Source organism: Nomascus leucogenys, chromosome 2 (assembly GCF_006542625.1).
Source record: "Nomascus leucogenys isolate Asia chromosome 2, Asia_NLE_v1, whole genome shotgun sequence".
Taxonomy (NCBI): domain Eukaryota; kingdom Metazoa; phylum Chordata; class Mammalia; order Primates; family Hylobatidae; genus Nomascus; species Nomascus leucogenys.
In genome coordinates, this window is record NC_044382.1 from 153,803,208 (window position 1) to 153,828,667 (window position 25,460).

Sequence of the window (25,460 nt, forward strand, 5' to 3'; positions counted from 1 at the left end):
ATACAATTCACCCATTTAAAGTGTACAGTCCAGTGGTTTCTAGAATATTCAGAGTTGTGTCACTCTCACCATAATCAATTTTAGAACATTTTCATCGTCTCAAGAAGAAACCCTCTAGCTAGCTATCCCTTCCCCATTCCCACAGCTCCCTGCCCCAGTAACCGAGACTCCGTTTTCTGTCTTTGTGGGTTTGCTGCTTCTGACGTTTCGCATGCGTGGTCATACGCTGAGTGGCCTTTTGTGTGTCACTTCTGTTGCCCAGCGTTGTTTGCAGGGTTCACCCGCGTAGGGGCTACATGAGTCTACTCCTTCGTATTCCACTGCAAGGCACCGCGTTTTGTGTGAATCTGTCACCAGTCAGGACGGCCCACAGGTGGAAACAGCCCACACCTGGCAGAAGTTTGGGCTGTTTGCTAGCCCTGGGTCACTTTTGGGCTGTTTCCACCTGGGGGCTATCCTGAGTTGTGCTGCTGTGAACGTCTGCGTGGTTTCGTTTCCTCCTGGGTGGAGATTCGGGGATGGCCTGGGTGGGTCGCTCTGGGCCCAACTCTCTGAGAACAGCTGTTGAACACATACCCCACAGCTTCTTTTAATTTTTATTTATTTCGTTTTATTTTTTTGAGACAGAGTTTCACTCTTGTTGCCCAGGCTGGAGTGCAGTAGCGCGATCTTGGCTCACTGCAAGCCTCCGCCTCTCGGGTTCAAGGGATTCTCCTGCCTCAGCCTCCAGAGTAGCTGGGAGTATAGGCATACGCCACCATGCCTGGCTAATTTTGTATTTTTAGTAGAGACAGGGTATCACCATGTTGGCTAGGCTGGTCTCGAACTCCTGACCTCAAGTGATCCACCCACCTCAGCCTCCCAAAGTGCTGGGATTACAGGCATGAGCCGCCTCGCCTGGCCTTATTTTATATACTTTTTGAGATGGAGTCTCACTCTGTGAGCCAGCACACCTGGCCCATGGCTTCTTTTAAAAAGAGACTTCTGGAAGCTGAGAAGTCTTTTCCAGGGCTCCACCTGGGGACTGACCACTGGGCATGGTGAGGTCTGTGTTTGGAGGAAGTGGGGTGACAGTGACAGCTGTGACTACTGGAGCACACAGTCGGTGCTGGGCAGGTGGGTCATTCCTGAACCCTCAGTGTTCCCTCCTCAGGGCTCCTGGCCAGTCGCTATCCTTCTCCTCCACACCAGCCCCCAGCAGCTCACAGGCTGCCTGGGCCCAGCCTCATCATCAGCTGCCGGGCACCCATCTGAGAGGTCTGAACCCCGCCCTCGGTGCTGCAGGGTCACTGGCCATTTTCGCAGAGGGGCCCCCTGAGCAGGAGGAGCAGGAGCAGCAGGCACGCTGCAGCCGAGGTCCCGAGAAGGAAGTGGCGAGGAGGAGGAGGGCCGGCCCCACCTGCTGCCCTTTGTCTCAGAGCGCCGACTGGGGGGACATGAGGATCTAGCAGGGTTTCCTGGGGGGCCTTCATGAGGTTGTAACAAATGTTGTGCCAAACCCCCGTCAACACCAGTGGGTACAGCACAGGGTTCAAGGGCTGAAGAAGTGACCCAGGGCTAGCAAAGGAGACCCGGGTTTACTGCGAGCCACGGGGTGGGGAGGGGAGTGCAGCGACGGGAGAACCGCAGCGGCTTGCAGACAGCGCCAAGTTCATATGGCATGTTCACCCCGTACCCTCCCGTAACGACCTCCACCTGGCAACCTTCATTCAACCCAAAACTCAGGGCCTCAAGCCCCTGCACAGCGCATGTTCCACAGGACAGGCCAGGGGCTCAGAAGTTCCTCATAGCCAAGGAGGGAATCTCCAGATGGGCCACTCCGGGATTCCTTAGCTCAGGTTGTTCGTGGAGTATGCGTAAGGTACTGCTATCGGGAGGTGTTTACCCTACAACAGGGGTTTGATGGGGGAGGAGCCTCCTTGGGGTTGCCAAGAGCAACAGGGGCCGGGGTCTAATGTCTGCAGGGCCACTCCCGTTGCTTTGTGCTTAGTAACTGGGTCTTCAAGGCAGCCCTGTGGGGTAGGAATCATTTTTATCCTGTAATATTTCATTTTGCACACGTGCAGACTGAGGTTGCTTAACTAGCCCCAGGCCGCATGGTTATCACCATGGAGCTGGGATTTGTACCCTGGTGGCTTAGCACGGAGCCTGAGCACACAACTCCCACCCGCCTGCCTCTCTCTCTGACCGCGAGTCCTCCAAGAGGACTGGCCTCCTCCCAGCACCACCACGGCCATTGAGCCCAATGCCCAGGAGACAGGCCTGTGAGGTTTCACCTGGGGCCCGGAGACATGCTCCGAGTGATGGGGGGCCCCTGTGCCCAGGTTTTCCCTGAGGTGCCGGCTCATAGCTACACATGCCCATGGGACTGCCTGAGTCCGGTGCTCCAAACCACACCCCGAGTGGGTGGCTTCCCTCCCACGCAGTCCTCGGCCTGAGGCCTCCACACTCAGAGCCACTCAGTCGGTGGGGTCATGCACGTCCAGAACCCTGACGCTTGGGAAGGTTGGGATGGTTGGAAACGCAGATGTTCTGAGGGAAAGTGGTGGGTGCCGGCTGGGACCAAGGGATTCTCAAGAGAAGACATGAGCTTCATTCAGGCACAGCTCTTCAGCAGCAAGACTGTTGGTCCTAAAAGATCATGTAAATAGAGGAGGGCATGGTGGCTCATGCCTGTAATCGCAGCACTTTGGGGAGGGCAAGGTGGAAGGATCTCTTGAGGCCAGGAGTTCAAGACCAGCCTGGACAACATAGTGAAGCCCCATCTCTATTTACTAAAAAAAAATAATAATTTTTTAAAAGGTAATTTTAAAAGGTGGTTGGTTCTGAAATAAGAATCACCTGGGAAGCTCTTGAAAGCCTGGAGCCCGGACCTGCCCCAGCCCCGCTGAATCAGCGTCTCTGGGCCGGAGGGCGAGGCCAGTCATTAGTTGCCAAAGGTCTTCAGGTGATTCCAACTCAAGCCTCTTTGCCCCAGAGCGGTGGCTCAGCTTGAGGAGCATCACGGCCCCTGGAGTTTGTTAAACGCACGTCGTGGGGCCCCAGCCCCCAGTTCCTGATGCAGCTGTTGGGGTGAGCTGAAAATTTGCTGCAGAGCCTGCATTTCAGGGTTCCCAGGTGGCGCCACCAGCTTGAGAGGGCCTTGGCGCTACTGTAATGGTAACAGCAGCAGTCTCCAGAACCTTCTGTAGGCCTCTGCATGCTCATGGGTTAGACCACCGAGACCACCCATGGATTTTATGTACTAGACCCACAGTGTGGCCTCGTGCCCAGCGCTGTCTAACATGCTTTGTAAATGCAGACCCGTTCCTCACAGTGCCCTTGGAGGTGGAGATTGTGGTCCTCGTTTTACAGGCAGGGACAGTGAGGGGACCGTGACCACTGTTGGTGCCAGGCATCTGGCTGCACCTCCCACGCTCTCCTTTGCTGTGCTCCTTTGCAGCTTGGAGGGAACGATTTTTATCCCCATCTTGCAGTATGGGGAAGGCGAGGCTCAGAGAAGTCAAGGACTTGTGTCTGGGGTCACGTGACTAGGAAGCTAACAGCCAAGATCCGAGCTCAGATTTGTCCGACTTCCGCCCATGCCGGCGTGCGGTGTGTGTGGTGGGGGGGCGGGTCTTATCCTTGGAGAGGGGTCAGTCCTGCCCCACGGCACCATCTCTGCACAGGTAACAGCATCAGCCAGGCACCCCGCAGGCCACCCCGCGCCTCGCAGGGGTTTCCACTAACCCTGCTGTCTGCCAGGCCAGCCCGTGGGCCCCACCGCCCCCTGGGTGAGCGTTCCCAACATCAGAGCTATGCAGCGGTCAGTGAGGGGATCATGGGTCCGCGTGGGGCAGGACTGGGAGGGGCGCCTTCTGTGCTGTACCCTGTTCCTGCCTCCCCTGTTCACGCCCCACAGAGGAGGGAGGAAGCTGGGGTTGAGGGCAAGGGACAGTTCCTGCTCTCCCAGGCCGCACAAGGCATGCACCAGGCTAAAATTCAGAAGCCTGCAGGACGCCCCGGTCTCCTGAGCCTGTGCGTCTGATCTGCTCACATGGGAGAGGATGGTGCTGGCGTGGACGGGTCAGAAGCAGCAGCAGCACCCTTCCACGGCCCAGGAAAGGCCAGCCCTCAGGGGCCAGAGCCCCCATGCTGGGCACAGGGCCGCCACCTTGGGCAGTGCCCTCCCTAGCTGCCTCACTTCAGAGTGAGCCACCCTCACTGGCGTCTGCCCTCCTGAGTGAGTGAGGGAGGGGCCGGGTGGGGCCAGATCGTGATCAGAGCCGGAGCTGGCCTTCGTGAGTGATGGCCTTGCCTGCTCTGTTGCCTAGTGGCAGTAAAGAATATTCCTACAGTATGTGGGTTTTGGAAGCAGACATGCCTGGTAGGGGTCCTGGCTCAGACGCTTCCCTGACGTTAGCACCTGGGTAAGTGGCTTAACCTCATCACTTGGTGTTGGCGTCTGTAAAATGGGCACAATAACATGCTAATATCTCCGTCGCGGGGCTGTGCGAGAATCGATTCAGTGACGCATGGAAACACCTAGCGTGGCCCGGATGCGTGGCGAGTGGCCTTGGGGGCATCAGCCTTCATGGTAGGTGGGAGAGCCTTGCCCTCCCGGGTGAGGTCAGGGTAAGAGAAAGCAGAATCCGTGCCCAGCAGGTGTGGCTGGGAGGATGCTCAGGGCTGGTGGGAACATTGGGAGTCACTGTGCTCCCAGTGGACAGAGTGTCCGGTAGGGTCTACAGATGAGCCCCACTTCGTAGCCTTGCCCTGGGTCCACAAATCAGCCATTTACTGGGTGTGGGGCTTCCTGCATGTCAGGGATGAGGGGGGAACAGAAGGGCTGGGTCCGGAGTCTTCAAGCCTCCTTCCAGGCTCCAGGGCTAACCCTGTGGGGAGAGCTCAGGGCTCCACCTCTCGTTGCTGTGTGGCCTTGGGCAAGTGACCTCATCTCAGCCTCTGCGTGCCATGGGGAAGTGACACCATGCCTACTGCTGTCTCAGTATTTCACAAGTGCTCAGCAAATGCCAGCAGACCGTGTCCTTCAGACGCGGCAGCTGGGGTTCCTGACCGCTGGGCTGCTGCTGGGGTGGCTCATGCAGGTTTTTCTGTCCCCGCTACAAAACAAAAGGCAACTGATGCAGGAGTTTTAGTAAAGATAACGTATATTTGATTTAAAAGAATGCTCTTTATTCTGAGATTTGGTCCATCCCATCTTTGTGGGTTTTTTTTTTTCTTTAATTTGGATGTGAAAAAGACATTCCCTTTATTTGTAATTGCCCAAAGTCGGAAGCAACGAAGATGCCATTAAATAGGGAAGTGGATAAGCAAATAGCGGTGAGGATGGGAGCAGCCTTCCATGCGTGTTGCTCAGCGGGAGAAGCCTGTGTGAAGAGGCCACATCCCGTGGGGTTCCAACTAGATGGCATTCTGGAAGAGGCAGAACTCTGGAGACAGTGACAAGATCAGTGGTTGCCCAGGGTTGGGGGCGGGGAGGGACGGGCAGGCGCAGCCCAGGGGATTTGTAGGGCAGTCATACTACTTTCAGATACTCTAATGATGAATATATGTCCGGATGCTTTTGTGCACACCCATGGAAGGCGTGGACCCTGATGAAAACCATGGGTCTGGTTAATAACGTATCCGTCTTGGCCCATCAACTGCGACAGATGTACCACAAGATGGTAATATCAGGGGAAGTGGGGGGCGAGGGGATACAGTATATGGGAACTCTCTGTACTTTCCACTCATTTTTCTCTAAAGCTAAAACTGCTCTAAAGTATTTTTTAAAAAGAAAAAGTTTAGAAAAGACCAGTGCGATGAACCAATGTGGAGAGTGGAAGAAGCAAAGTAAAAACGTTGCCCGGAGTCCACGCTGGAAGCCAGTTGGGGTGTGGCTGCTCCACTTAGTTGACTCTCTGAGTCTTGTCCCCACAGCACAGATTGGTGGACCTTCAGACCCCACACTGGAGGCACTGGCCTTTCGAATCCCTTCTCACCTGGGTGGGGTTCAGACGCACCTGAGTCCTATTTGCTGCTCTCCTCGGGTTGAAGACGCACCTGGGTCCTATTTGCTACCCATCTCTGGGGTCAGCTGCTGTTCTTGGCACCTCCCACCCTAGGGGGATGTTGTCTGCAAACGGTGCTTTTGGCCCCTGGCATGTCCACCCTGTCACAATCATCTTTCTCACTCTCATCTGCAGACCTTCTGACACCACCTCTGTTGACCCCTCTCCCCTTGTCCTTCTGGGGAGATCATGGACCTGCCCCTTCCTGGCATTCCCCAGCAGCCTTCCAAATACGCAGGGACAGGGGTTCTGCCAGCCAGTCCTCCATGGGGAGCAGGACTGTGCATGGAGGCTGGGCTCAGGTCTTCACCCACGTCGACAACGTACGAGTCCCCTCTGAGCCTTAGTTTCTGTGGCTGGAAAAAAGAGGTTAATATCACTATTGTGAGAATCTTCTCATAAGCGCATCTTTCTTTTCCCCTCTCTTTAAAATTTTTAATCCTTATTGAGCTATTATGTGCCCATAGTTTAAGGTGACATTTGGTGCTAAAAACAAAATAGAGCTTGGAGCAAAAATCATGTGTGTCTTCAGAGACTGACCACCGTGTTTCCAAGTGGGTGTATTTGCCACTTCCTGAGCTCATGCTCACTTTTAGCCATTATCTGTTGACTTCCTACTGTAGTAGATGGAGATTTTCAGTCTCTTAGACCCCCACCACTCCCCTCCCAGCTATCTCAATATTGCTATATTGCATTTTTTGTTGTTAAATCCATACTCAATGTTTTTCATTATGACTAAGTATTGCTTACTGCTGAGCCAGGCAATGGAGTCTGATTCTGTACCCTTCTCATGCATAACTTGAGTTAGTAATTGTCTCGCTTTTTTTCAGTTACAATTTTCTTTAAATCACTGGTTCTTTTTTCACCTTCCAACTGCTCAGTGAAACACCTCTCAAATGTAGCTTGCAGTTGAGCAAACCTGCCAGATTCTCTCAGTAATACACACAAATGTACAAATACATTTGTTTATTGATTGATTGCCTTCTTCCCAATTCTTCCCCCATCTTCCTGGATATTTCCTTCACCTCTCCTGTGTTTGATCTCCTCATGTCTTCTTTCATGGTTTCCTCCCTCATTTGGGTGGAGCACATCCTGGAGTAGCTTCCTAAGAAAGGATGCATGGAAGATATAGTTTCTGTGGCTTGATTATTTGATAAATTGGTATGCATAGTATGCTAGGTTGAAAATCATTTTTGCTCATAATTTGGGGCAGTGGGGGTGCAGTTTCCCACTGACTTCTAGGTTCAGTGTTGCTCTTGAGAGGCCCATGCTGTTCTGATTCTTGGTCCTTCATTTGTGATCTGTTTTTGGTTTTCTCTGGAAGCATTTAGGGTCTTTGTCGTTTGAGTTCTGAATTTCATGCCACTGTGTCTTGGTTGGGTGTCTCTCCCCTTATTGTGGGGTATCTGTGAGCCCTCCGGTCTGGACGCTCACATGCTTCCATTCCAGGAGACTTTTCTGTTTAAATCTTTGCTCATTTTCCTCCCCTGCTTTCTAGAACTCCTGATGTTTAGAGTTCGGGTGTTCTGGATGAATCCTTTAATTTTCTTACTATTTTGCCTACCTCTTTTTTTGTTCTAGTTTCTGAAAGATTTTCTTGATTTTTATCTTCCAGCTCATTTACCAAAATATTTATTTTAGCTGTTATATTTTTAATTTCCAGAAGCTCTTTATCCCTGGTCTTTCCTTTGTAATTGCATTTTATTCTCATTTTGTATTATATCTCTGAGGATTTAAATTCTGGTCCCTTGATGTCTTCTCCCACCTGCTGCATTTTTCGATTCCGCCTCTTTTTTTTTTTTCCACTTATTTGTACGTTTTGGTCTTTTCTTCCCTGCCAAGGCTTCTCCTTATGTCTGAGGACCGTTGACTGTTCATGTATTAAAGTGAGGTACGAAAAGGCTGAGTGGAAACGTGTGTGTGGCAGCCTTCGCTTCTGGCTACAGTCTGTTTTTTCAGAGGAATTCTCCACCTCTCTCCTGGATGAAGTAATTCTCGCTGTTTGGGTGGAGTAGCAGGCAGGGTCTCTTGGTTCAGAATGAGCGCTTTCCCAGTGCCTGCTGAAGCACTGGCGAAAAAACGAAAAAAAAGAGCCCTTCCCTGGCAGTCCTCCCCCCACCCTCCTCTGCCTGGTGCCCCTGGGGTGGGCTTGTCTGATTGTTTGCCTAGAAAGTTTTCTTCCTGGGTTCTGCAGAAGGAGAGAAAACTCTCTTCCTTTCATTCATTATTTATATTTCTCAGCAATCTGGCTTTTTGTCCTTTTTCTTGGTTTGTCCTAACTTTGTTTTAAGAGATGGAGTCTTGCTCTGTCACCCAGGCTGGAGTGCAGTGGTGCGATCACTGCAGCTTCAACCTCCTGGGCTGAAGCAGCTGGACTACAGGTGTGCGCCACTAAACATACTAATTTTAACAAAATTTTGGTTGGGCGCAGTGACTCACGCCTGTAATCCCAGCACTTTGGGAGGCCAAGGCAGGTGGATCACTTGACGTCAGGAATTCGACACCAGGCTAGCCAACATGGTGAAACTTCGTCTCTATTAAAAACACAAAAATTAGCTGGGCATGGAAGTGTGCACTTGTAATCCCAGCTACTCAGAAGGCTGAAGCAGCAGAATTGCTTGAACCTGGGAGGTGGAAGTTGCAGTGAGCTAAGATCGTGCCACTGCGCTCCTGCCTGGGCAACAGAGCGGGACTCTGTCTCAAAAAGAAAAAAAAAACAAAAAAGAAAAAAAAAATTTTTGGTAGAGGCAGGGACTTGCTGTGTTGCCCAGGCTGGTCTGGAACTCTGGGGCTCAAGCAGTCCTTCCGCCTCAGCCTCCCAAAGGGCTGGGATTATAGGTGTGAGCTGCCACACTTCTCCTGTCCTTTTACTGCATTATTTATATGGTTAATCACCTCGCTACAGACTGAGAATTCTGTGTCCTCAGGCTGCCATCACAAAATACAGACAGCATGGCTTAAACTGCAGTTTATTTCCTTGCAGATGCAAGGCTGGAAGGTCAGGGTCAAGGTCAAGGTGCCAGGAGAGTTGGTTCTTCTTTGTCTTTATGGGCTTGTCCCTCTGTATGCCTCTGAGTCCCTTCATAGAAAGACACCAGGCCTGTTGGATGAGGACCCGCAGTGCCTTCATTTTTAACTCTGCCACCTCTTTAAAGACCTTATCTATCTCCAAACAAAGTGACATTCTAAGGTGTCAGAGGGTGCCGGGTGGGGGGTGGGGGGGAGGACTTCAGCATTTGCATTTTGGAGAAACACAATTAAGCCCATAGCGAATTCCAGCAGATATAACTATTCAGAGCTCCACTAAGATTAACAACAACAAAAAAAATTAACTGATGGGCGGGGCACGGTGGCTCACACCTGTAATTCCAGCGCTTTGGGAGGCCAAGGCAGGCTCAGTACCTGAGGGCGGTTTGAGACCAGCCTGGCTAACACGGTGAAACCTTGTCTCTACTAAAAATACAAAGATTAGCTGGGTGTGGTGGCGGGCGCCTGTAGTCCCAGCTACTCGGGAGTCTGAGGCCAGAGAATCGCTTGAACCTGGGAGGCAGAGGTTGCAGGGAGCCAAGATCACACACTGCACTCCAGTCTGGGCGACAGAATGAGACTCCATCTCGAAAAATAAAATACCTGGTGTTGGTAGTAACGATGTAGACGACGTGGTCTCTCTTATAGTCTTTTCTGAGGGTAATTTCTGAAAAACCATAACCCCAAACCCTTCCTTTCCACCAAGCAATTTCATTCTAGGAATTTATCCCAAAGATAAAGTTTAACATCATGTAAAGATTAGCTATGAAAACGGAGGAGTGACCCGAATGCCTTGCGGCATAGGATTAGCTTGTAATTTATGCGCTTGTGAAACAGCCGTGCCGTGGATGGGGCTCCGTGCAGCCGGGGATGAAGCAGGTGCAGAGAGGCAGGAGGGACAGGCACGGGGCTTGGGGGCTACCCATGGAGAAAGCCCTGGAGCTTTGTGAATGCCGTCTGTTGGCCAGCACAGGGCTCTAACTGTCATGTTGGACCTGTGCCGGGGCCTGGTTGCTGTGAGGGTCCCAGAGGGGGCACAACAGGTGAAGACCCCAAAGACGGGTCTGTTCCGGGGCATCCTGGGCAGAGAGCGGGTACAGGGGACAGAAACCCAGCCAAAGCAGCTCAAGTGGAAGATGGGTACTGGTTGATATGGGCCAGCCTGAGGGGTGTCAGAGCCAGGAATGGGGAGGCCATGGGAAGCCCACAGGAGCCACTTCTCAGTCCCCTCTGAGTGTGGAGGCCTGGCCACCTCCCCAGTGGTGCCTGTCTCTTCCTTTCTCTGCGAGTTGGCTTCTCTGCGTCCCTGCCTCCGGGTGGGAAGGGGTCCCTGCAGGCTTCGTCTCCTCCCAGCGGCAGAACCACCACCTCCTTGGGCTCCCCTGCCCCAGGCCCAGGCTGGTGTGGTTGGTGGATCTAATTGGGATTTGGTAAGCTGTGATGGGAGGGGGGCTCTGGTCCATGCCCACCCATGGGAAATGGGCCGGCCAGAGTGAGTCAGTGGTCCAGTCCAGAACAGAGGCCGTGACCCGCCTGGTGGGAGAGGATGGGCTTTGGGGTCGGGCCTCAGCCCCGAGTGGGCAGGCACGGCATGGGACTGGCTGAGAGACGCTCTGTGTGGGCTTCGCAATCAGCTCAGCGTAGGTTTCAGTCCCGCTCTAGCTGGGGGACACTGGGGTTATTTTACCTGTCTCTGCCTCAGTTTCCTTCTTTGTTAAGTGGACACAGTAAGAGTCCCGAGCTCCTGGGGCAGTGTGTGGATGAAAGGTGACCTCCGCCTGCACGGAGCCCCGGAAATGTTTCCCCTTTTCCCTCCTCGCTGGACTCCCGGACAGTAGTGGGAGCCTGTCCATGGCCCTAAGGAGGTGGAGCACATGGTGGGGGCTGCGCTCTCCCCAGCTGGGACCCTGGGCTCTGAAACTAATGTTTTGGGAAGAATGTCACCTGACGGGTGGGGCTTCAGAGGAGGAAAAGAAACAAGTGTGTGAGATGTGCAGGCCCTGGCGAGAGACAGGCAACAGCAAGAGCCTGCCGGCCATACTTACCCGCAAGGCCGGCTGCGGGGCTGTGCTGGCCCAGGGCTCTGGCTTTCGGACCCAGACAATGCTGCTGACCACGCAGGCCAGGCGCTGAATGACTGTCCCAGTGGATCTCCGAGCGGAGTCCCCTGAGCATTAGGAATGCAGCTTCTCAGGCCGTGCCAGCCTGGCAGAACAGGAAGGGAGGGGTACAGCCCTGCGGGGATGCAGCTGTGGCTCGAGTGACACCTGCTGACGGCCTCATCTCATTTATTCTCTGTGAGTCTGGTTCTAGTCGGCGTTTCACGAGCAAGGTTTAGGGGCTTTGTTCTCACCTGGGGTCCACCCACATCTTCCGACTTCCTCTCGCAGTGTTTGGGCCATTGGTGGGTGAGGTGGCTGCAGCAGAGCCAGGGGCTCCTCTGTGCAGGGGCAGCACTGAGATCCCTTGCAGCCACATCCTCCTGAGAGGGTCTGGAAGGAAGCAGGGCACCCCGCCAACCCACCTGCTTCTGGGGTGTCTTCTGGGGCCCCAGGGCCAGGGCAACTGGAGCAGACAGGACGTTATCTAGCTCTGGGGGCCGTGCTGACCGAGACAGACCCTCGCGGCGGCCCACAGGGATGGGCAGCTTGCGGGGCAGCTTTGTCCCCCCCCCGGCCCTTGGTCCTGTCTTTATGCACACAAGCCGCCTGTTCTGCAGATGACCAGTTAGGTTCGATGGAACAGGCTTTGGGAATCAGCGCCTTGGATTTGCCCCAGTGCTTTGGATCTTGACCTTGGGAGAGGCCTCCACCACGTGCCCTGGGGTGGGGTGGGGGGCATCCTGCATCTGCGCCGTTCAGATCAGTTGCCCTCAGCCACAGTTGGCCGTCAAGCACTAGGGTGTTGCTGGCACAGCCAAGGAACTGAGCCCAGACTTTTTGTTTACTTAATCAAGCATAAATGCAAAGGGCTGGGGGTGGCCGAGCTGATGGTGCAGGCGTGTGCGCTCAATAGCTCCATCACAGTGCATGTCACTTTATTGAGCAATGGAGGGAGGGAGAGGAGCAACTGCAGCGATCGTGGAGGCCCAGCCCGCAGAGCTCCCATCTGGGGAAGCCCTGTCCGTCACTGCCTGTTCCCGGCGCTTTGGTGCCCTCTGCTGTGGGGTGATGAGGTCGGGCTACGCACGCAGTCACGACAGAACTGAAGGCCCTGTGCTTCCGTGCGGCCAAACCCCCTTTCTTATTGATATCAGTTATAAAATCAGAGCTGTGTTCCCTCCAGGGGCAAAAATCCAACACCATGCAGTCGACTCCGGCGACCCTCATTACACTGTGCCGGGAGGCATGGCCAGAGCTGCATCGGCTCATGCGTCGCTTAAACCTAGACGTGGGTGCGATTATCACCCTATCTCACAGGTAGGGAAACTAACTCAGGTCTGAGATGTGACGGACCTTCCCCGGCCATAGTATGTGCAGCGCCGTGGGGCCTGGACGCGGCTGTCTAGTTTCAGGTCCACACGCTCCCCAGCACTGCTGGCCGGGTTCCAGCATGATGGGGGTGAGGCCTCTAGAAGGCCCTGTTGGCCACAGGAGTTTGCTCCGAGATCCTGGGTCCGTGAGTGTGTTCTCAAAGCTGCTAGGATTTGACCACTCATTCTTTTATCTTAGGAGTTGGAAGTCTTACATCTGTATTTGTATTTTGCTGTGCTTCCACCCCCTGCTCTGCTACCTTCACTACATTGTTTTATTGGCATAGTATAAAATTCCTCATTTTACAGTGTGCAATTCAGTGGCACTCGTACATCCACAGTGTTATGGTCATCGCCTCCATCAAGTTCCAGGGTACTTTCATCACCCAAAACCCCAGCCCTGTGAGCAGCCATGGCCGCTCCTCCCCGGCCACCGTCCGTCTCTGGATTTACCTGTTCATGATATGGAAGTGTGTGTGTGTGTGTGTGTGTGTGTGTGTGTGTGTGTGTGTTTTAAATGAAGGCTCGTGGTACGGGGTCTCTTCTCGTTTTGCGCCCGCGTTGGGCCCGAAGTGTGTCCTGTGTGCATGTCTCTGACCCCCAGAGTCATGGGGCCCAGTCACGTGCTGCGCCGACATGGAGTCTGAAGTTGTAAAGGACAAAGTTGGGTGAGACCCCAGTGACTCCCAGGCCCTTCTGCTCTCCTTTCCATATCTGGGACTTTCTTGGGGACAACCGTGGGATAACAGCCACCACCGGAGTCTATGCTTGAAGGCCACTCCACCTCGTGGTGCCCTGGGTGAATGTCGAGGGAAGGCAGATTCCCTGCGCACCTGGGGTCGGCTTCTTGCTCAAGGACTCCAGGCGCCGGCCTCCCCGGTGTCGTTCCCATGCTGAGCTCCAGTCGGGGGTGTGACCAGCACCCTGTGCGGGGGCTGCTGGGGTTCCGTGTCGTCAGAGCAGTGCTGCTTTGTGTTTTTTTTAAAAAAAATTTTTTTTTGAGATGGAGTTTCACTCTTGTTGCCCAGACTGGAGTGCAGTGGTACAATCCTGGCTCACTGCAGCCTCGGCCTCCCGGGTTCAAGCGATTCTCCTGCCTGAGCCTCCCCAGTAGCTGGGATTACAGGCGCCTGCCACCACGCCCTGCTAATTTTTGTATTTTTAGTAGAGATGAGGTTTCACCATGTTGGCCAGGCTGGTCTCGAACTCCTGAGCTCAGTTGATCTACCTGCCCAGCCTGCCAAAGTGCTGAGATTACAGGTGTGAGCCACCACACCCGGCCTCCTTTTAAAATTTTTCAAAATTTTTAATGAGATGGCATCTCACTGTGTTGCCCAGGCTGGCTTTGAACTCTTGGGCTCAAATGATTCTCCCGTCTCAGCTGTGTTTTGTGTTTGCTCCAGCCCTTTGCTGGTAAACAGACATGTTCACTGGACACCTAAGTGCCTGGCCCGTGGGGCACAGGGTAGGGGTGGTGTTCATGGCCGGAACTCCAGAGGCTACTGGGGAGACACAGGAGCGACCACCATGATCCACAGACCACAACTGCACAGAGCACTTGAAGGGGCGGGCTCAAGAATCGTGCCGGAACAGTGAACATGAGGGCTCCTGGCTCCCCTGCGAGGACAAGGGCTACGTAGGAGGGGACAGGGCGGGGCTGAGGTGGGCAGGCTTGGTTCATGGCAGGGCTTGGGGAGTGAGGAGAGTGAGGAGTACCGGGACCTGGGGTCCCTGCTCTGCTCACCTGCTGAGAATGAGCCAGTGGTGGCCTCTGGTCTCCACGTCTGTAGAGCGGCTTCTCTGATTCCGCTCCTGTAGAATGGGAATGACAACATCCAGCCACAGAGTGCTGTGAGTTCAGGGACAGGACACAGCAAAGGTGCCCCAGTACCCCTTCCTGACCCCAGCCCGGCATCACCCCTCTATCCAAGAGAAGAAGCAGAGGTCTGCCTACAAATCTCTCAGGATGTGAAGTGTCGCCCCCAGCCTGGTGCCTTTGTGGTGGGCCCAGGACGGGGGGTAGCCTTGGCTCCTGGGGAGGACAGGTGAACCTGGATCCAGACTCTGCCTCAGGTGACAGCCCTGGGTTCTAACCCTGCCCCTTCCACTTCCTGGCTGTGTGTTCCTAGGGCGGCCACAGCCCCTCTCCAGCCTCAGTTGCCTCACCTGGGAAGAGAGGTGCAGGGGTTTTGCAATGATCATAATAGTTACCATCAATCGAGCATTAGCAACTTTCCAGCACCTTAAGGCAGTTACCCTGTGATCTGCACAGCCACCCTCCCCTCATTACAGATGAGGAGACTGAGTCAGAGAGAGGTTAACCCAGACATTCCCAAGGTTGTAGATTGAGAAAGTGTTGAGTTGGGATTCGAACTCGAGTCTGTCTAAGGCCGCCCAGCCCCTTCCTGACCCCGGAGCCTTCCGCACCTCATGGCCCCACCAGACCCTGCATGAAGCTCCTGGTGGGCAAACTGGGCACCTTCACTTTAAATGTTGAGGGAAAAATACACATAACCTACAATGTCCCATCTCAGTCATCTTCACGTGTGCCGTTCTGTGGCATTAAGCACATTCACACTGTTCAACCGTCACCAGAACTTTTCCATCTCTAGAACTTTCTCATCTTCCCAAACTGAAACTCTGTCCCACTAAATGCTCACTGCCCGTCCTCCCTCCCGGCCCCTGGCACCCTCCGTTCTACTTTCTGTGTCTATGAATCTGATGACTCCAGGGACCCCATGAGAGTGGAATCCCACAGGATTTGTCCCTTTGAGCCTGGCTTATTCCACTCTGCATGAGGGCCTCGAGGCCCATCCAGGAAGCAGCAGGTGCCCGGCTTTCCTTCCTTTTTAAGGCTGAGGAATATTCCACTGCATGGGGGGACCACGTCATTTTATCCACAATGACTTCACTTTTCAGCTCTTGTTCCCATCTGTATCTGTAAGCTGGAGCATCCCTTGATGGAGGAAGGGTCTCGGGGAGTGGGTGAGCCTCTCGGCTTTCCAGGGTCATCCTCCGCTTTGCGGGGGCAGCCCACCATCTTGGACTTCCAGCTAAGGGGTGGCCCAATTTAACTAGCACTTTGGGAGGTTGAGGTGGGTGGATCGTGAGGTCCAGAGATTGAGACCATCCTGGCCAACATGGTGAAACCCTGTCTCTACTAAAAACACAAAAAAATTAGCTGGGTGTGGTGGCGCGTGCCTGTAGTCCCAGCTACTCAGGAGGCTGAGGCGGGAGAATCGCTTGAACCTGGGATGCAAAGGTTGCAGTGAGCTGAGATCGTGCCACTGCACTCCAGCCTGGCGACACAGCAAGACTCCATCTCAAAAAAGAAAAAAAAAAAAAAGGCCGTCCAGTTACATGTTCGTGCCAGGTAATCAACATATGCTTTTTATTTTTATTTATTTATTTGTTTAGAGACAGAGTCTTGTTCTGTCACCCAGGCTGGAGTGCAGTGGCATGATCTTGGCTCACTGTAACCTCCACCTCCCAGGTTCAAGCAATCTTCCTGCCTCAGCTTCCTGAGTACCTGGGATTACAGGCACCCATCACCATGCCTAGCTAGTTCTTTTGTGTTTTTAGTAGAGACAGGATTTCACTATGTTGGCCAGCCTGGTCTCTAACTCCTGACCTCAGGTGATCCACTTGCCTCGGCCTCTGAAAGTGCTGGGATTACGAGGATGAGCCACCCCACCCAGCCAACAAACGCTTCTTAAATATAAGTGTGTCCCATGCAGTGTGTCCCCTTAAGAACTCTGTGTTGTTCATCTGAAATTCAGATGTTACCAGGCGTCCTGTGTTTTATCTGACAACCCTGTCCACAGCCCTCACAAGGAAGGGTCAGTCGCTGAGGGTGCAATCTTGGGGTGAGGGTCCCTGCGATGGCAGCCTGTGTCCAGCTTGGACTGACCGTGGGAAGGCCACTGTCTGGGCGGGTCTGGCCTTGGTAAAGGGCCACCCCCTGAGACCCACCTAGCCTAGTTCCAGTTTCCCCCTCACAAACCCCAGCCTAGAAGGGCGTTCGGGCGTAGAGCAAGCCACAGGGTTTCCCTGCAGTGTGGCTCGCATTGGGGTGCCAGGTGGTTCCGAGTCAGCTGCCCCGTCTGCCTCCTCCCCGTGCCCAGCACAGCTGCCCCAAGCGCTGGGACATCTGGGGAAGAGGCTGAGGCTGAGGCTGACGTTCTGGAAAGGTGTGCAGCGGTGCTGTGCGGTCCCGGGGGGGATCAGGTCCACTTACATCCCTGCTTGCCCGGCTCTCGGTGTCCTGCAGGAGAAGGTGCCGTGGCCTAGTGGGTGGGAGGGCAGGAGCCCCATCCCTGGAGTCGGAGGTTGATGGCAGTGGACTTGCCTCCAGGTTAGCTGCCTCCCCAAGCAGCTTTGGGGGTACAGAATGACTGACCAGTGTGGGAGCACAAACATCCGACCCTCTTACCTGAAAGTGGGATGAGGCTGAAGCTGACCTCTCGCTGAGACCACCGCATTCGGCCCCGTCCTCTGCTGCCACATGCTTCCTCCTGGTATCCCCCTTCTCCTGCCCCAAACAAATCACGTTCACAGGATCCCCAGCTCAGGCTCTGCTCCTGGAGAAGCTGCCCTCAGAGGCTGCGTTGCCGATTACTTTTTCAATGGAGAGACTGCGGTATGTGGCAGGTGCCACCATCTTTTGGAGTGAGGCAGCCTCAGGGGCTCTGTCCGGGGCTGCAGCCTGATAGGTGGTCTTTGCACGCCCCTTCTCTGCCCTGGCTGGGCCACATGCCACGTGGGGCATGAGGGGCCTGCAACGCAAGTCCCTCTGGGGGCTTGTGATGTGGTTGAGCTGCAAGATGCATTCTGGAACATCTAAGACCCCAGCCGCTGTCCTGAGTCAGGATGCCGCGGGTGCTGGGCATGGGGGCTCTGGGGTGCTTGGAGGTGCTGGGGAGGAGGGGTGGGGCTGGTTTGGAGCCCATGGGATTCGACTGGAGGGTGGTAATGTGAGAGAGGAGTGTGTGTGAACAGAGCCTTGGAAAGAAAAGCCTGGGAGGATCAGGACCCTTTGTGGGGTGGTGGGTGAAGGTGGCGGGGTGTGGGGATACCCTGGGGAGGGACAGGTGACTTGGGGCCACAGGACTAAATGTGGACTTAGTTTTATCCTGCCCTCTTGTGTGGGGCATTTGAGTGGAGGGGGGCTGGCTAGGGAAGGGGGAGGGGCAGCGGAGAGTGGAGGGCTGCTTCGCTCCAAGAGATGGCGGCACCTGCCACCCGCTGCAGCCTCTCCGTTTAAAAAGTGACTGGCAGAACAGGAGCAGCTACTGCCAGCTCCCGTCCATCTTGTCCTCTGAAAAGAGAGGTCGGAGTGGCCAGGTCCTCATTTTTCAGGAGACACAAGAGAGCTGAATTTTTATGTGAAATCTCTTGGTTTTGAGATGTTGGCAGGTAATTCCAATGTTTTATGAAAACAGTGGTGGGACGAATAAAACCTATATATCAGTAAGTCTCGGCCTCCAGGCCTCTGGTCAGCAGCCTGTGCCACCGTGAGTTGGAAGAGTGGTGGACGGACCTTCTGTTCTCCCCGCAAAAGCCCTTTCCAGGGTGGCACATCCACTCCGTTAGTGCCCAGCTGCAATGAGAAGCTCGAATGACAAATGAGGCTTGAGGTTTGCCGCGTTGGGCCCCGTGCTGAGGCCCATTCGTCCTCACGGTGACCTGTGGCATGAGGAGTCCTGGTTCCACTCTACAGATGAGGACACTGAGGGCCAGCGGGGCCCAGAAACTTGCCTGAAGTCACAGCTCACAGAGCAAGACGTGGGCCCAGGTCTGCTGACCGGGTTTCCGTTTTATTTTATCTTGGTAAGAGAAATACAAAATGTACCATGTTAGTTAGCTACTTTTAAGTATACAATTCAGCAGCATTAATTACATTCACAGTGTTAGGTAGCTGTCATCCCTGTTTACCTCCAAGAGCTTCCCATCATCCCACTACAAAACTCTGTCCCTGTTCAGCACTGATCCCACAACCCTCCCCAGCCCCTGCATCCACCGCGCTTTTTGCATCTCTGAGAGTGACTACTCTAAGGACCCCGTGTACATGGAGTCATCCAATATGTGGCCTTTTGTGCCCGGCTCAGTTCACTCTGTGTAATGTCTTTGGCGTTCATCCACGTTGCAGCCTGTGTGAGAATGTTCTACCTTTTCAAGGCTGAGTGATCCATCGTATGGACGGACCACATGGCGTCTGTCCATTTACCAGGCGATGGACTTGTGGGTTGCCTTTACCTTTCCAGCCATGGGAACAGTGCTGCTGAGAATGCAGGTGCACAGGCAGCTGCTCCAGTCCCCACCCTCCCTTCTTTTGGGGATATCAGGTCTGCTGATTTTATGTCTGAAGGTCATGGGCCACTGCCTCTTCCCCATGCCTTTGAATCTCTTCCATGGTGTGTGCACTGTGTGGTCTTCCACACGCTTCTTGGATACCTCCAGCAATGGGGAGCTCACTGCCTCCCAGAGCAGCCCATTCAAGGCTTAGCGTGTAGCCCACACCTGTGTCCCTGTAGCTGCCACTCATTGGCCTCCTGACCCAGGACACGTTTCCTTGTGCCTGTGGCGGGGGCTCCGTGTTCACTCTGGGTTCTGTGGTCCACACTCTGCACTACAGACTCTGATGCCTCCCTTCTCCCTCCCCGGTTTCCGAGACAGAACAAGATCTAGCCACGAGAAGCAGGATGGAAGTGTCTTCAAAAACAGCCACTGGCGATAGAAGTTGTAAGAAGGCACCGTGGTCTGTCTGCCTCCACACAAACCTCACCAGGTTTCATCAAGATAGCACACCAAGAGTGGCGTGGCTCATGCCTGTAATCACAGCACTTTTTGGAGGGTGAGGCAGGATCGCCCATGAGTTAGAAACCAGCCTGGCCAACATAATGAGACTGCCATCTCTACAAATAATTTGAAAAGTAGTGGAGCATGGTGGTGCACGCCTGTAGTCCCAGCTGCTCAGGAGGCTGAGGCAGGAGGATCGCCTGAGCCCAGCGGTTCCTGGCTGTAGCGAGCTGTGATGGTCTCACTGCACTGCAGCCTGGGCAACACAGCAAGAACCCGTCTCAAAAAACACAAAACAACAGGAAGCTCAGACAGGACGGTGGCTGCTTCCACCCTGTCCGTGGCCAGGCTGTCGCCCCTCCTCTGTCGCTAGGCACTCACCTCTTTCTCGTTTTCTCCCCAGGGACCTACCAGGGCCAGTGGGTCGGTGGCATGCGCCAGGGCTATGGCGTGCGGCAGAGCGTCCCGTATGGCATGGCTGCAGTCATCCGCTCGCCCCTGAGGACGTCCATCAACTCCCTGCGCAGCGAGCACACCAACGGCACGGCGCTGCATCCCGACGCCTCTCCGGCGGTGGCCGGCAGCCCAGCCGTGTCCCGTGGGGGCTTCGTGCTCGTGGCCCACAGTGACTCCGAGATCCTCAAGAGCAAGAAGAAGGGGCTGTTTCGGCGCTCGCTGCTGAGCGGGCTGAAGCTGCGCAAGTCGGAGTCCAAGAGCAGCCTGGCCAGCCAGCGCAGCAAGCAGAGCTCCTTCCGCAGCGAGGCGGGCATGAGCACCGTCAGCTCCACGGCCAGCGACATCCACTCCACCATCAGCCTGGGCGAGGCCGAGGCCGAGCTGGCGGTGATCGAGGACGACATCGACGCCACCACCACCGAGACCTACGTGGGCGAGTGGAAGAACGACAAACGCTCCGGCTTCGGCGTGAGCCAGCGCTCGGACGGGCTCAAGTACGAGGGTGAGTGGGCCAGCAACCGGCGCCACGGCTACGGCTGCATGACCTTCCCAGATGGCACCAAGGAGGAGGGCAAGTACAAGCAGAACATCCTCGTCAGCGGCAAGCGCAAGAACCTCATCCCCCTGCGGGCCAGCAAGATCCGCGAGAAGGTGGACCGCGCCGTTGAGGCCGCTGAGCGGGCCGCCACCATCGCCAAGCAGAAGGCTGAGATCGCGGCCTCCAGGTAGGAGGGCAAGGGGGCCAGGGGCACTTGTTGGTGCCCAGAAGGTGTTTGTGAGCCTGGTCTGTTCAGTCCTGCTGTCACTCAAGGCCTTGGGCCAGGTCCAGTTTGAGGCCTACACTGGTGTTTCTCAAACTATGCCCCATGGAACCCTAGGGTTCCCTGGAGGTTCTCAGACGTGACTGTGGGCAGGATTGGTGCAGAGGAATGGTTGATTTGTGGGGGCGTAGAGACCTACAGCCTCCTTAAACCGAGCAGTGTCTGTTTGTTCTATATGCTGATGTTTAGTGTAAAATATTGATGGATAAAGAAGGTGGTCTGTTCCATTGGTACAATGCATCAGAGTGCTGCTGTGCTGGCTAGGAGGGGTGACACCACGAGGTGGGGGTGGCAGGTCTAGCACTGCAGGGCTGTGGGAGGCGGCTAGGAGCTGCCTCAGCTACCCAGACCTACGGTGTAGATTCTTGCGGGACCCTGGGAGATGGTAGCAGTTGAGAGGCCAATTGCGAGTGCCTGGCACGGGGCTCATGCAGGCCTGGTGCTTTGGGGGCAGCTGCTGTTCTGAATCAGCTGCATGACTTACTGAATTTGGCGTCCAGTGGGGCCTCTAGGCCCTAAGGAGTGGATCTAGAGGTGACTGTAGGTGGGATCGACGTGGCTTGTGGGTACCTTTAGGGGTGGGTGCAGGGTGGGGCCTTCAGGGCTGGAGGAAGGCGCCCAGTGTCTGGCTCCTGTGGAGGTGAGCGTGTGAGCCAGGGGCTGGTCCCAACCAGGCTGTGGCCGGCAGAGCCACCTGCTGCAGGTTGGAGGAAGTTCCCCTGTGGAAAGCCACGGGCCCCACAGGTGGACATTTGGGTAATAAAGTAACTGAGGTTACTAAAGGGCTTTGTCAAGACTTGGGAAGGCATTTCAGAAAACCCAGAGCCTTTGCTTTCCACGGGCATTTGCTTTGCTGGGCCAGACGAGGGCCCCTGGGGTAGCCCGGAGAGTCTTGGGGCGGGGATCTGGGAGCTGCGTGGGAGGCCATGGGCTGTCCAGGCAGGATGCTTCCCGGGGGACATTCCCCTGCGTCTTTCTGGATGGTTTTGTGTTCTCAACCAGGGTCAGACCTGGAGTTCCTCCAGGAAAGCTCCCAGCTTGGGTGCAGCTCAGCCCTTGCCGACCTGTCACTAATTAAAGTTCAGCCCATTTGGTTCTGATTTTCAGTGACCTTTGATCTACAGTGAAACACAAAAATGGCGGCTGTGATTTGTTGGCAAAATATGTTGCCCGCGACTTCTTTTGTTTTAGAGGGAATCAAGATCGATTCCAAGAAGCCGAAAGAAACATAGAATGAGTACCTGACACTGAGGTCCAAAATCGCTGTTTGCCCCTCCCTGCTCCCTCAGAAATGTTCAGGCAGGGAAATAAACAGGAACCCACGTGTGACTGCCCACTTGGGGTTTTAAGAACAAATTAGAATCAGTAGTTATTTTTTCCATCATAAATGTAATACTCGTTCCACAGGAAAATAAATAACACTGAGAAGGGAGAAAGCAGCATTAGCTCTGGTCTGATGAATCGGCCGAGCACTCTTCTTGGCATTTTGGTGAATTTCTTTCCTCTGTGTTTTGTTTTTCGACCCTTTCTATTTTGTATAGTTGCTTTTTTACCCTGGTGGACAAGAAGCAGTTTTGGGGCCTGGGGGACAGCAGCGTCACGGAATTGAGGAAGCTCGTGGCAGCTCCTGTGTGACCTGCAGATTGATTCATGGGTTCATAGGTTCATGAGTTCTCAGCAGCTCGAGGACTTGGCGGACAGTGCCCTGCAGGACTGAACTTATTTCATAGCCTTGGCACTGGGTGGATGTCTGTAGGACTGGGGGGACATGGGACCTGGGACAGTTTTCAGACGAATTCCCCTAGACATTAAGAGAAGCGGGTTCCCATTAAGGAGCCAAGGTGGCATGGACAGGGCTGGGGGCAGCACAGGTGAGGAGATGCCCCAAGGCAGGTTGTCAGCCTCTCTGGACCTCAGCTTCTAATCTCTGAAGGCCTGTGAAGTTTACGTGGTAACAGCTCCCTTCCTGGGGCATCCAACCTCTTCCTGGGGTTTTGGGGGGCCCAGGAGCTCTGTGGGAGCATTGTTGGGGGAGATGCCTACGTATAAGTGGGCGTCATGTTGGGATGAAAGCCCAGGGGCTGGGCCGGGAGGGCGAGACCTGAGCCCCATGCAAAGGAGCCGGGGCAGGGTGGGGTGGGCACGGCTCCTACTGAGTCCCCAGCCCTTGGGACACTGGCCAGCCAGCCTTGGCATGGCCAGCGCCCGTGTGTCTCCTGGGGAGGCATTTTACTTAATGGACAGAAGGGCAGACAGACGGGTGGAGGGAGTGAGAGGGAAGGGATGGGTTTGCAGGCTGGTGCAGCTGTGAAACTGATGGAGCCCACTCCCTCCAACCCCCCGACAGCCTTCAAGACCCAGCAGCCCGTGCTCCCTGGCGGGTTGGGGCTTGCCTTCTGCACTGGTAGAGTCCGAGCTGACTCCGTCCCTTTGCCCGAGCAGGCGTCGTGGGGAGGGAGGTGGTTCCTGCTTCCGTATATGCACAGCTGGGGTCTTGGAGTGTAGCTTCTTTGTGAGAAAGGGACTGGCTCACCCGCCGTGTCCTGCTGTCCACACACACGGCTCTGCACGCCACTCACGGCCTCCACACCGCTGTGCACAGCTTGCACATCCTTGCGCACCCATGGAGCCAGGGTGTGTGGCTGCACAAGTGCACCCAGGTGGAGGGGGATGTGGCCTGGGTGGTCTCCAGGTCACTGGAACTTAAAGTGTCCAAGAGAGGAGGTGTCAGGCCTCAAATGGGCACTAGGAACCGGCTTCTCACCCTTGCCTCTGAGACCCGTAGACCCGCGTCCAGCCTGGGCTGTCATGTCTGAGCGCCCCAGGCCAGTCGCCTCCCCTCTCTGGGCTGGGTTCCCCACTGAAGGGGGGCTGGGCTCCCTGCTCCCTGTAGTGGCCTCGGCGTGGGGCCGGGCGTGTGGTTGCACCGTCTCCATTGGTGTGATCCTCCTCCAGCCCTGCTGTGACAGGCATAGGAGGCAGGTGTGTTTGTGAGCTCACCGGTGTGACCCTCGGAGGCGGGAGGCTACACAGTGTTTTTGGTCATCAGAGGATGGAGGATGAGCCTGCATTCTGGGCTGCAGGGCCTGGAGCTGTACTTTCTCAATGGACTTAGAATTTGGAAAAAAAGAGAAAAAAAGGAGGGAACAGAGTCCGGCGCCCTCGACAGTGAAGCTGATGAATGGCTGGCTCAGGCGCCCACAGCCCCAGGGCCAACCCTCCACTGGAGCGTGAGACCGGCCGCGCCACGTGGACTGAGGAGTGACTGGCCCCGGGCGGGCTCCTGCCACTGTCACAGTCGAGAGATGCGAGGGAGCTGTAGGGCAGCTGGCACTGTCCTCGCCCGCCCCGGCTGGCAGGGCTTGTCACGCCATGCGAAGTGAGAAACGGTTTGCTGTGTCCTCCGCGGAGTGCCAGGCCCTTCCCCGGAGAGCAGCTCTGCTGTGAAGGGACGTGGGTTTTCCTGGAAAACGGGGCGGGAGGTGTGGAGCTCGGAGAGACTGAGGTCCTGTGCTGCTAAGGGGACTGGCCCCGGCCCTTGGCTGGGAGGGTGGGAGCTGGGATTCAGCCCAGGGTGGAGTTATCGTGGGTTCTAAGGCACACGATGCCCTCCCCAGCCATGTGACATCATTGTCTGGGATGCGCCTTCGAGGCTTTCCAGGTGCCTGGAGGGCTTGTAAAAATGGTGGTCAGGCCCCATGCCCCAGACCTTGTCTCATCATGTCTTGGGGTGGCCCCAGCACCTGCATTCTGACCTGGTCCCCAGGACGCAGATGCTGCTGGCCTGAGTGCCCCCGGCTCTCTCCTGTCTGGTGTGGGTGCTGCCGCCGGGAGGCCTCGGCCCCACGGGGAGATGAGGCATCACACATGCAACTGCAACACGGTCAGACGCAGAGTCCAGCCCAGCAAGGGTGTGGTGGTAGAGACGAGGGAGGGGTGAAGCAGGTGGTTCCAGGAGGTCCTGTCTGGGTGAGACCTTCTGCTGCAGAGAGGGTTGGGAGCCGGTGGCCCCACGGAGCTGAGGTCAGGTGAGAAGGGGCTGCAGTCTCCTGTGCCGTTCTCCTGTGGGGTCAGCCTCACCCCAGTAGGAACTCCCACTAGTGAAAGTCTGAGATGGCCCCATCCTGCCGTGTCGCCTAGCAGTGGACCACAAGGCATTGGCCCCCCCTGCCTTCACACACTCAAGACGTTTTCATGACGCATCTCCTGCCAGGGGGGCACACACAGGGCACCTTGGCACAGCATTGCCTGAACCCCTGGCTGTCCCCGGGCGGACATAGGAATTCATCACAGTCCTCGAAGCCTGGGTTGCTCTAGAAGATGAAACTCAATCGCTGTCCTTGATCTGCTGCTCACTAGAGGCCCTGGGTTGGGAATCGGAATGAAAATGTGTCACCCACCCTAGAGAGGAAAGTCCCGCAGTGTGACATGGCTTCATTTTCAACAGCCGAGCCCCTCTGCCACAGCAACTCTCACAGCCCTCTCATCCCCACCTGCCGTGGAAACCAAATAAAAGCAGAAAGCTCTGGTGGAAGCCGAGCTGGGGGCGATGGGGCAGACTGTAGCCCGTTTCTCCTTCCCGTCCCCCTCCCCACTTTGACCCCTGGGACCTGCTCAGAACCCCATGGTGAAGGTTCATGGCCCAGGAGACATCTCAAGTGTGACCCATTGGCTGCCTCTGCTGCGGGAGAGGGAGACACGGGGTGGCCCATGTGAAAGCTATGCCTCCTGCAGCCCCGCAAAGCCTGCAAGAGCTCAGCCAGGATCTGATGGCATCGTTTCTGCTGGGAACCCCTCTCTGCTGCGTCTCGTGCAAACGTTGCTGTGAAGAGA

General features: G+C 55.4%; 1 protein-coding gene across 2 annotated transcripts in view; it reads left to right on the forward strand.

The window, feature by feature from the left end:
* JPH3 (junctophilin 3) overlaps nt 1-25,460 on the forward strand; it is a 97,772-nt gene that overhangs the window by 22,018 nt on the left and 50,294 nt on the right. The window contains exons 2-3 of one of the 2 annotated variants that reach the window (XM_030819831.1): nt 19,754-20,531; nt 24,716-24,743. In XM_030819831.1, the coding sequence (XP_030675691.1) occupies nt 19,754-20,531; nt 24,716-24,728 (791 nt within the window). In that variant the 3' untranslated portion in view covers nt 24,729-24,743. Of the gene's footprint in view, nt 1-19,753; nt 20,532-24,715; nt 24,744-25,460 lie in introns of those variants that run through there. The other variant, XM_030819822.1, reaches the window with a different exon arrangement.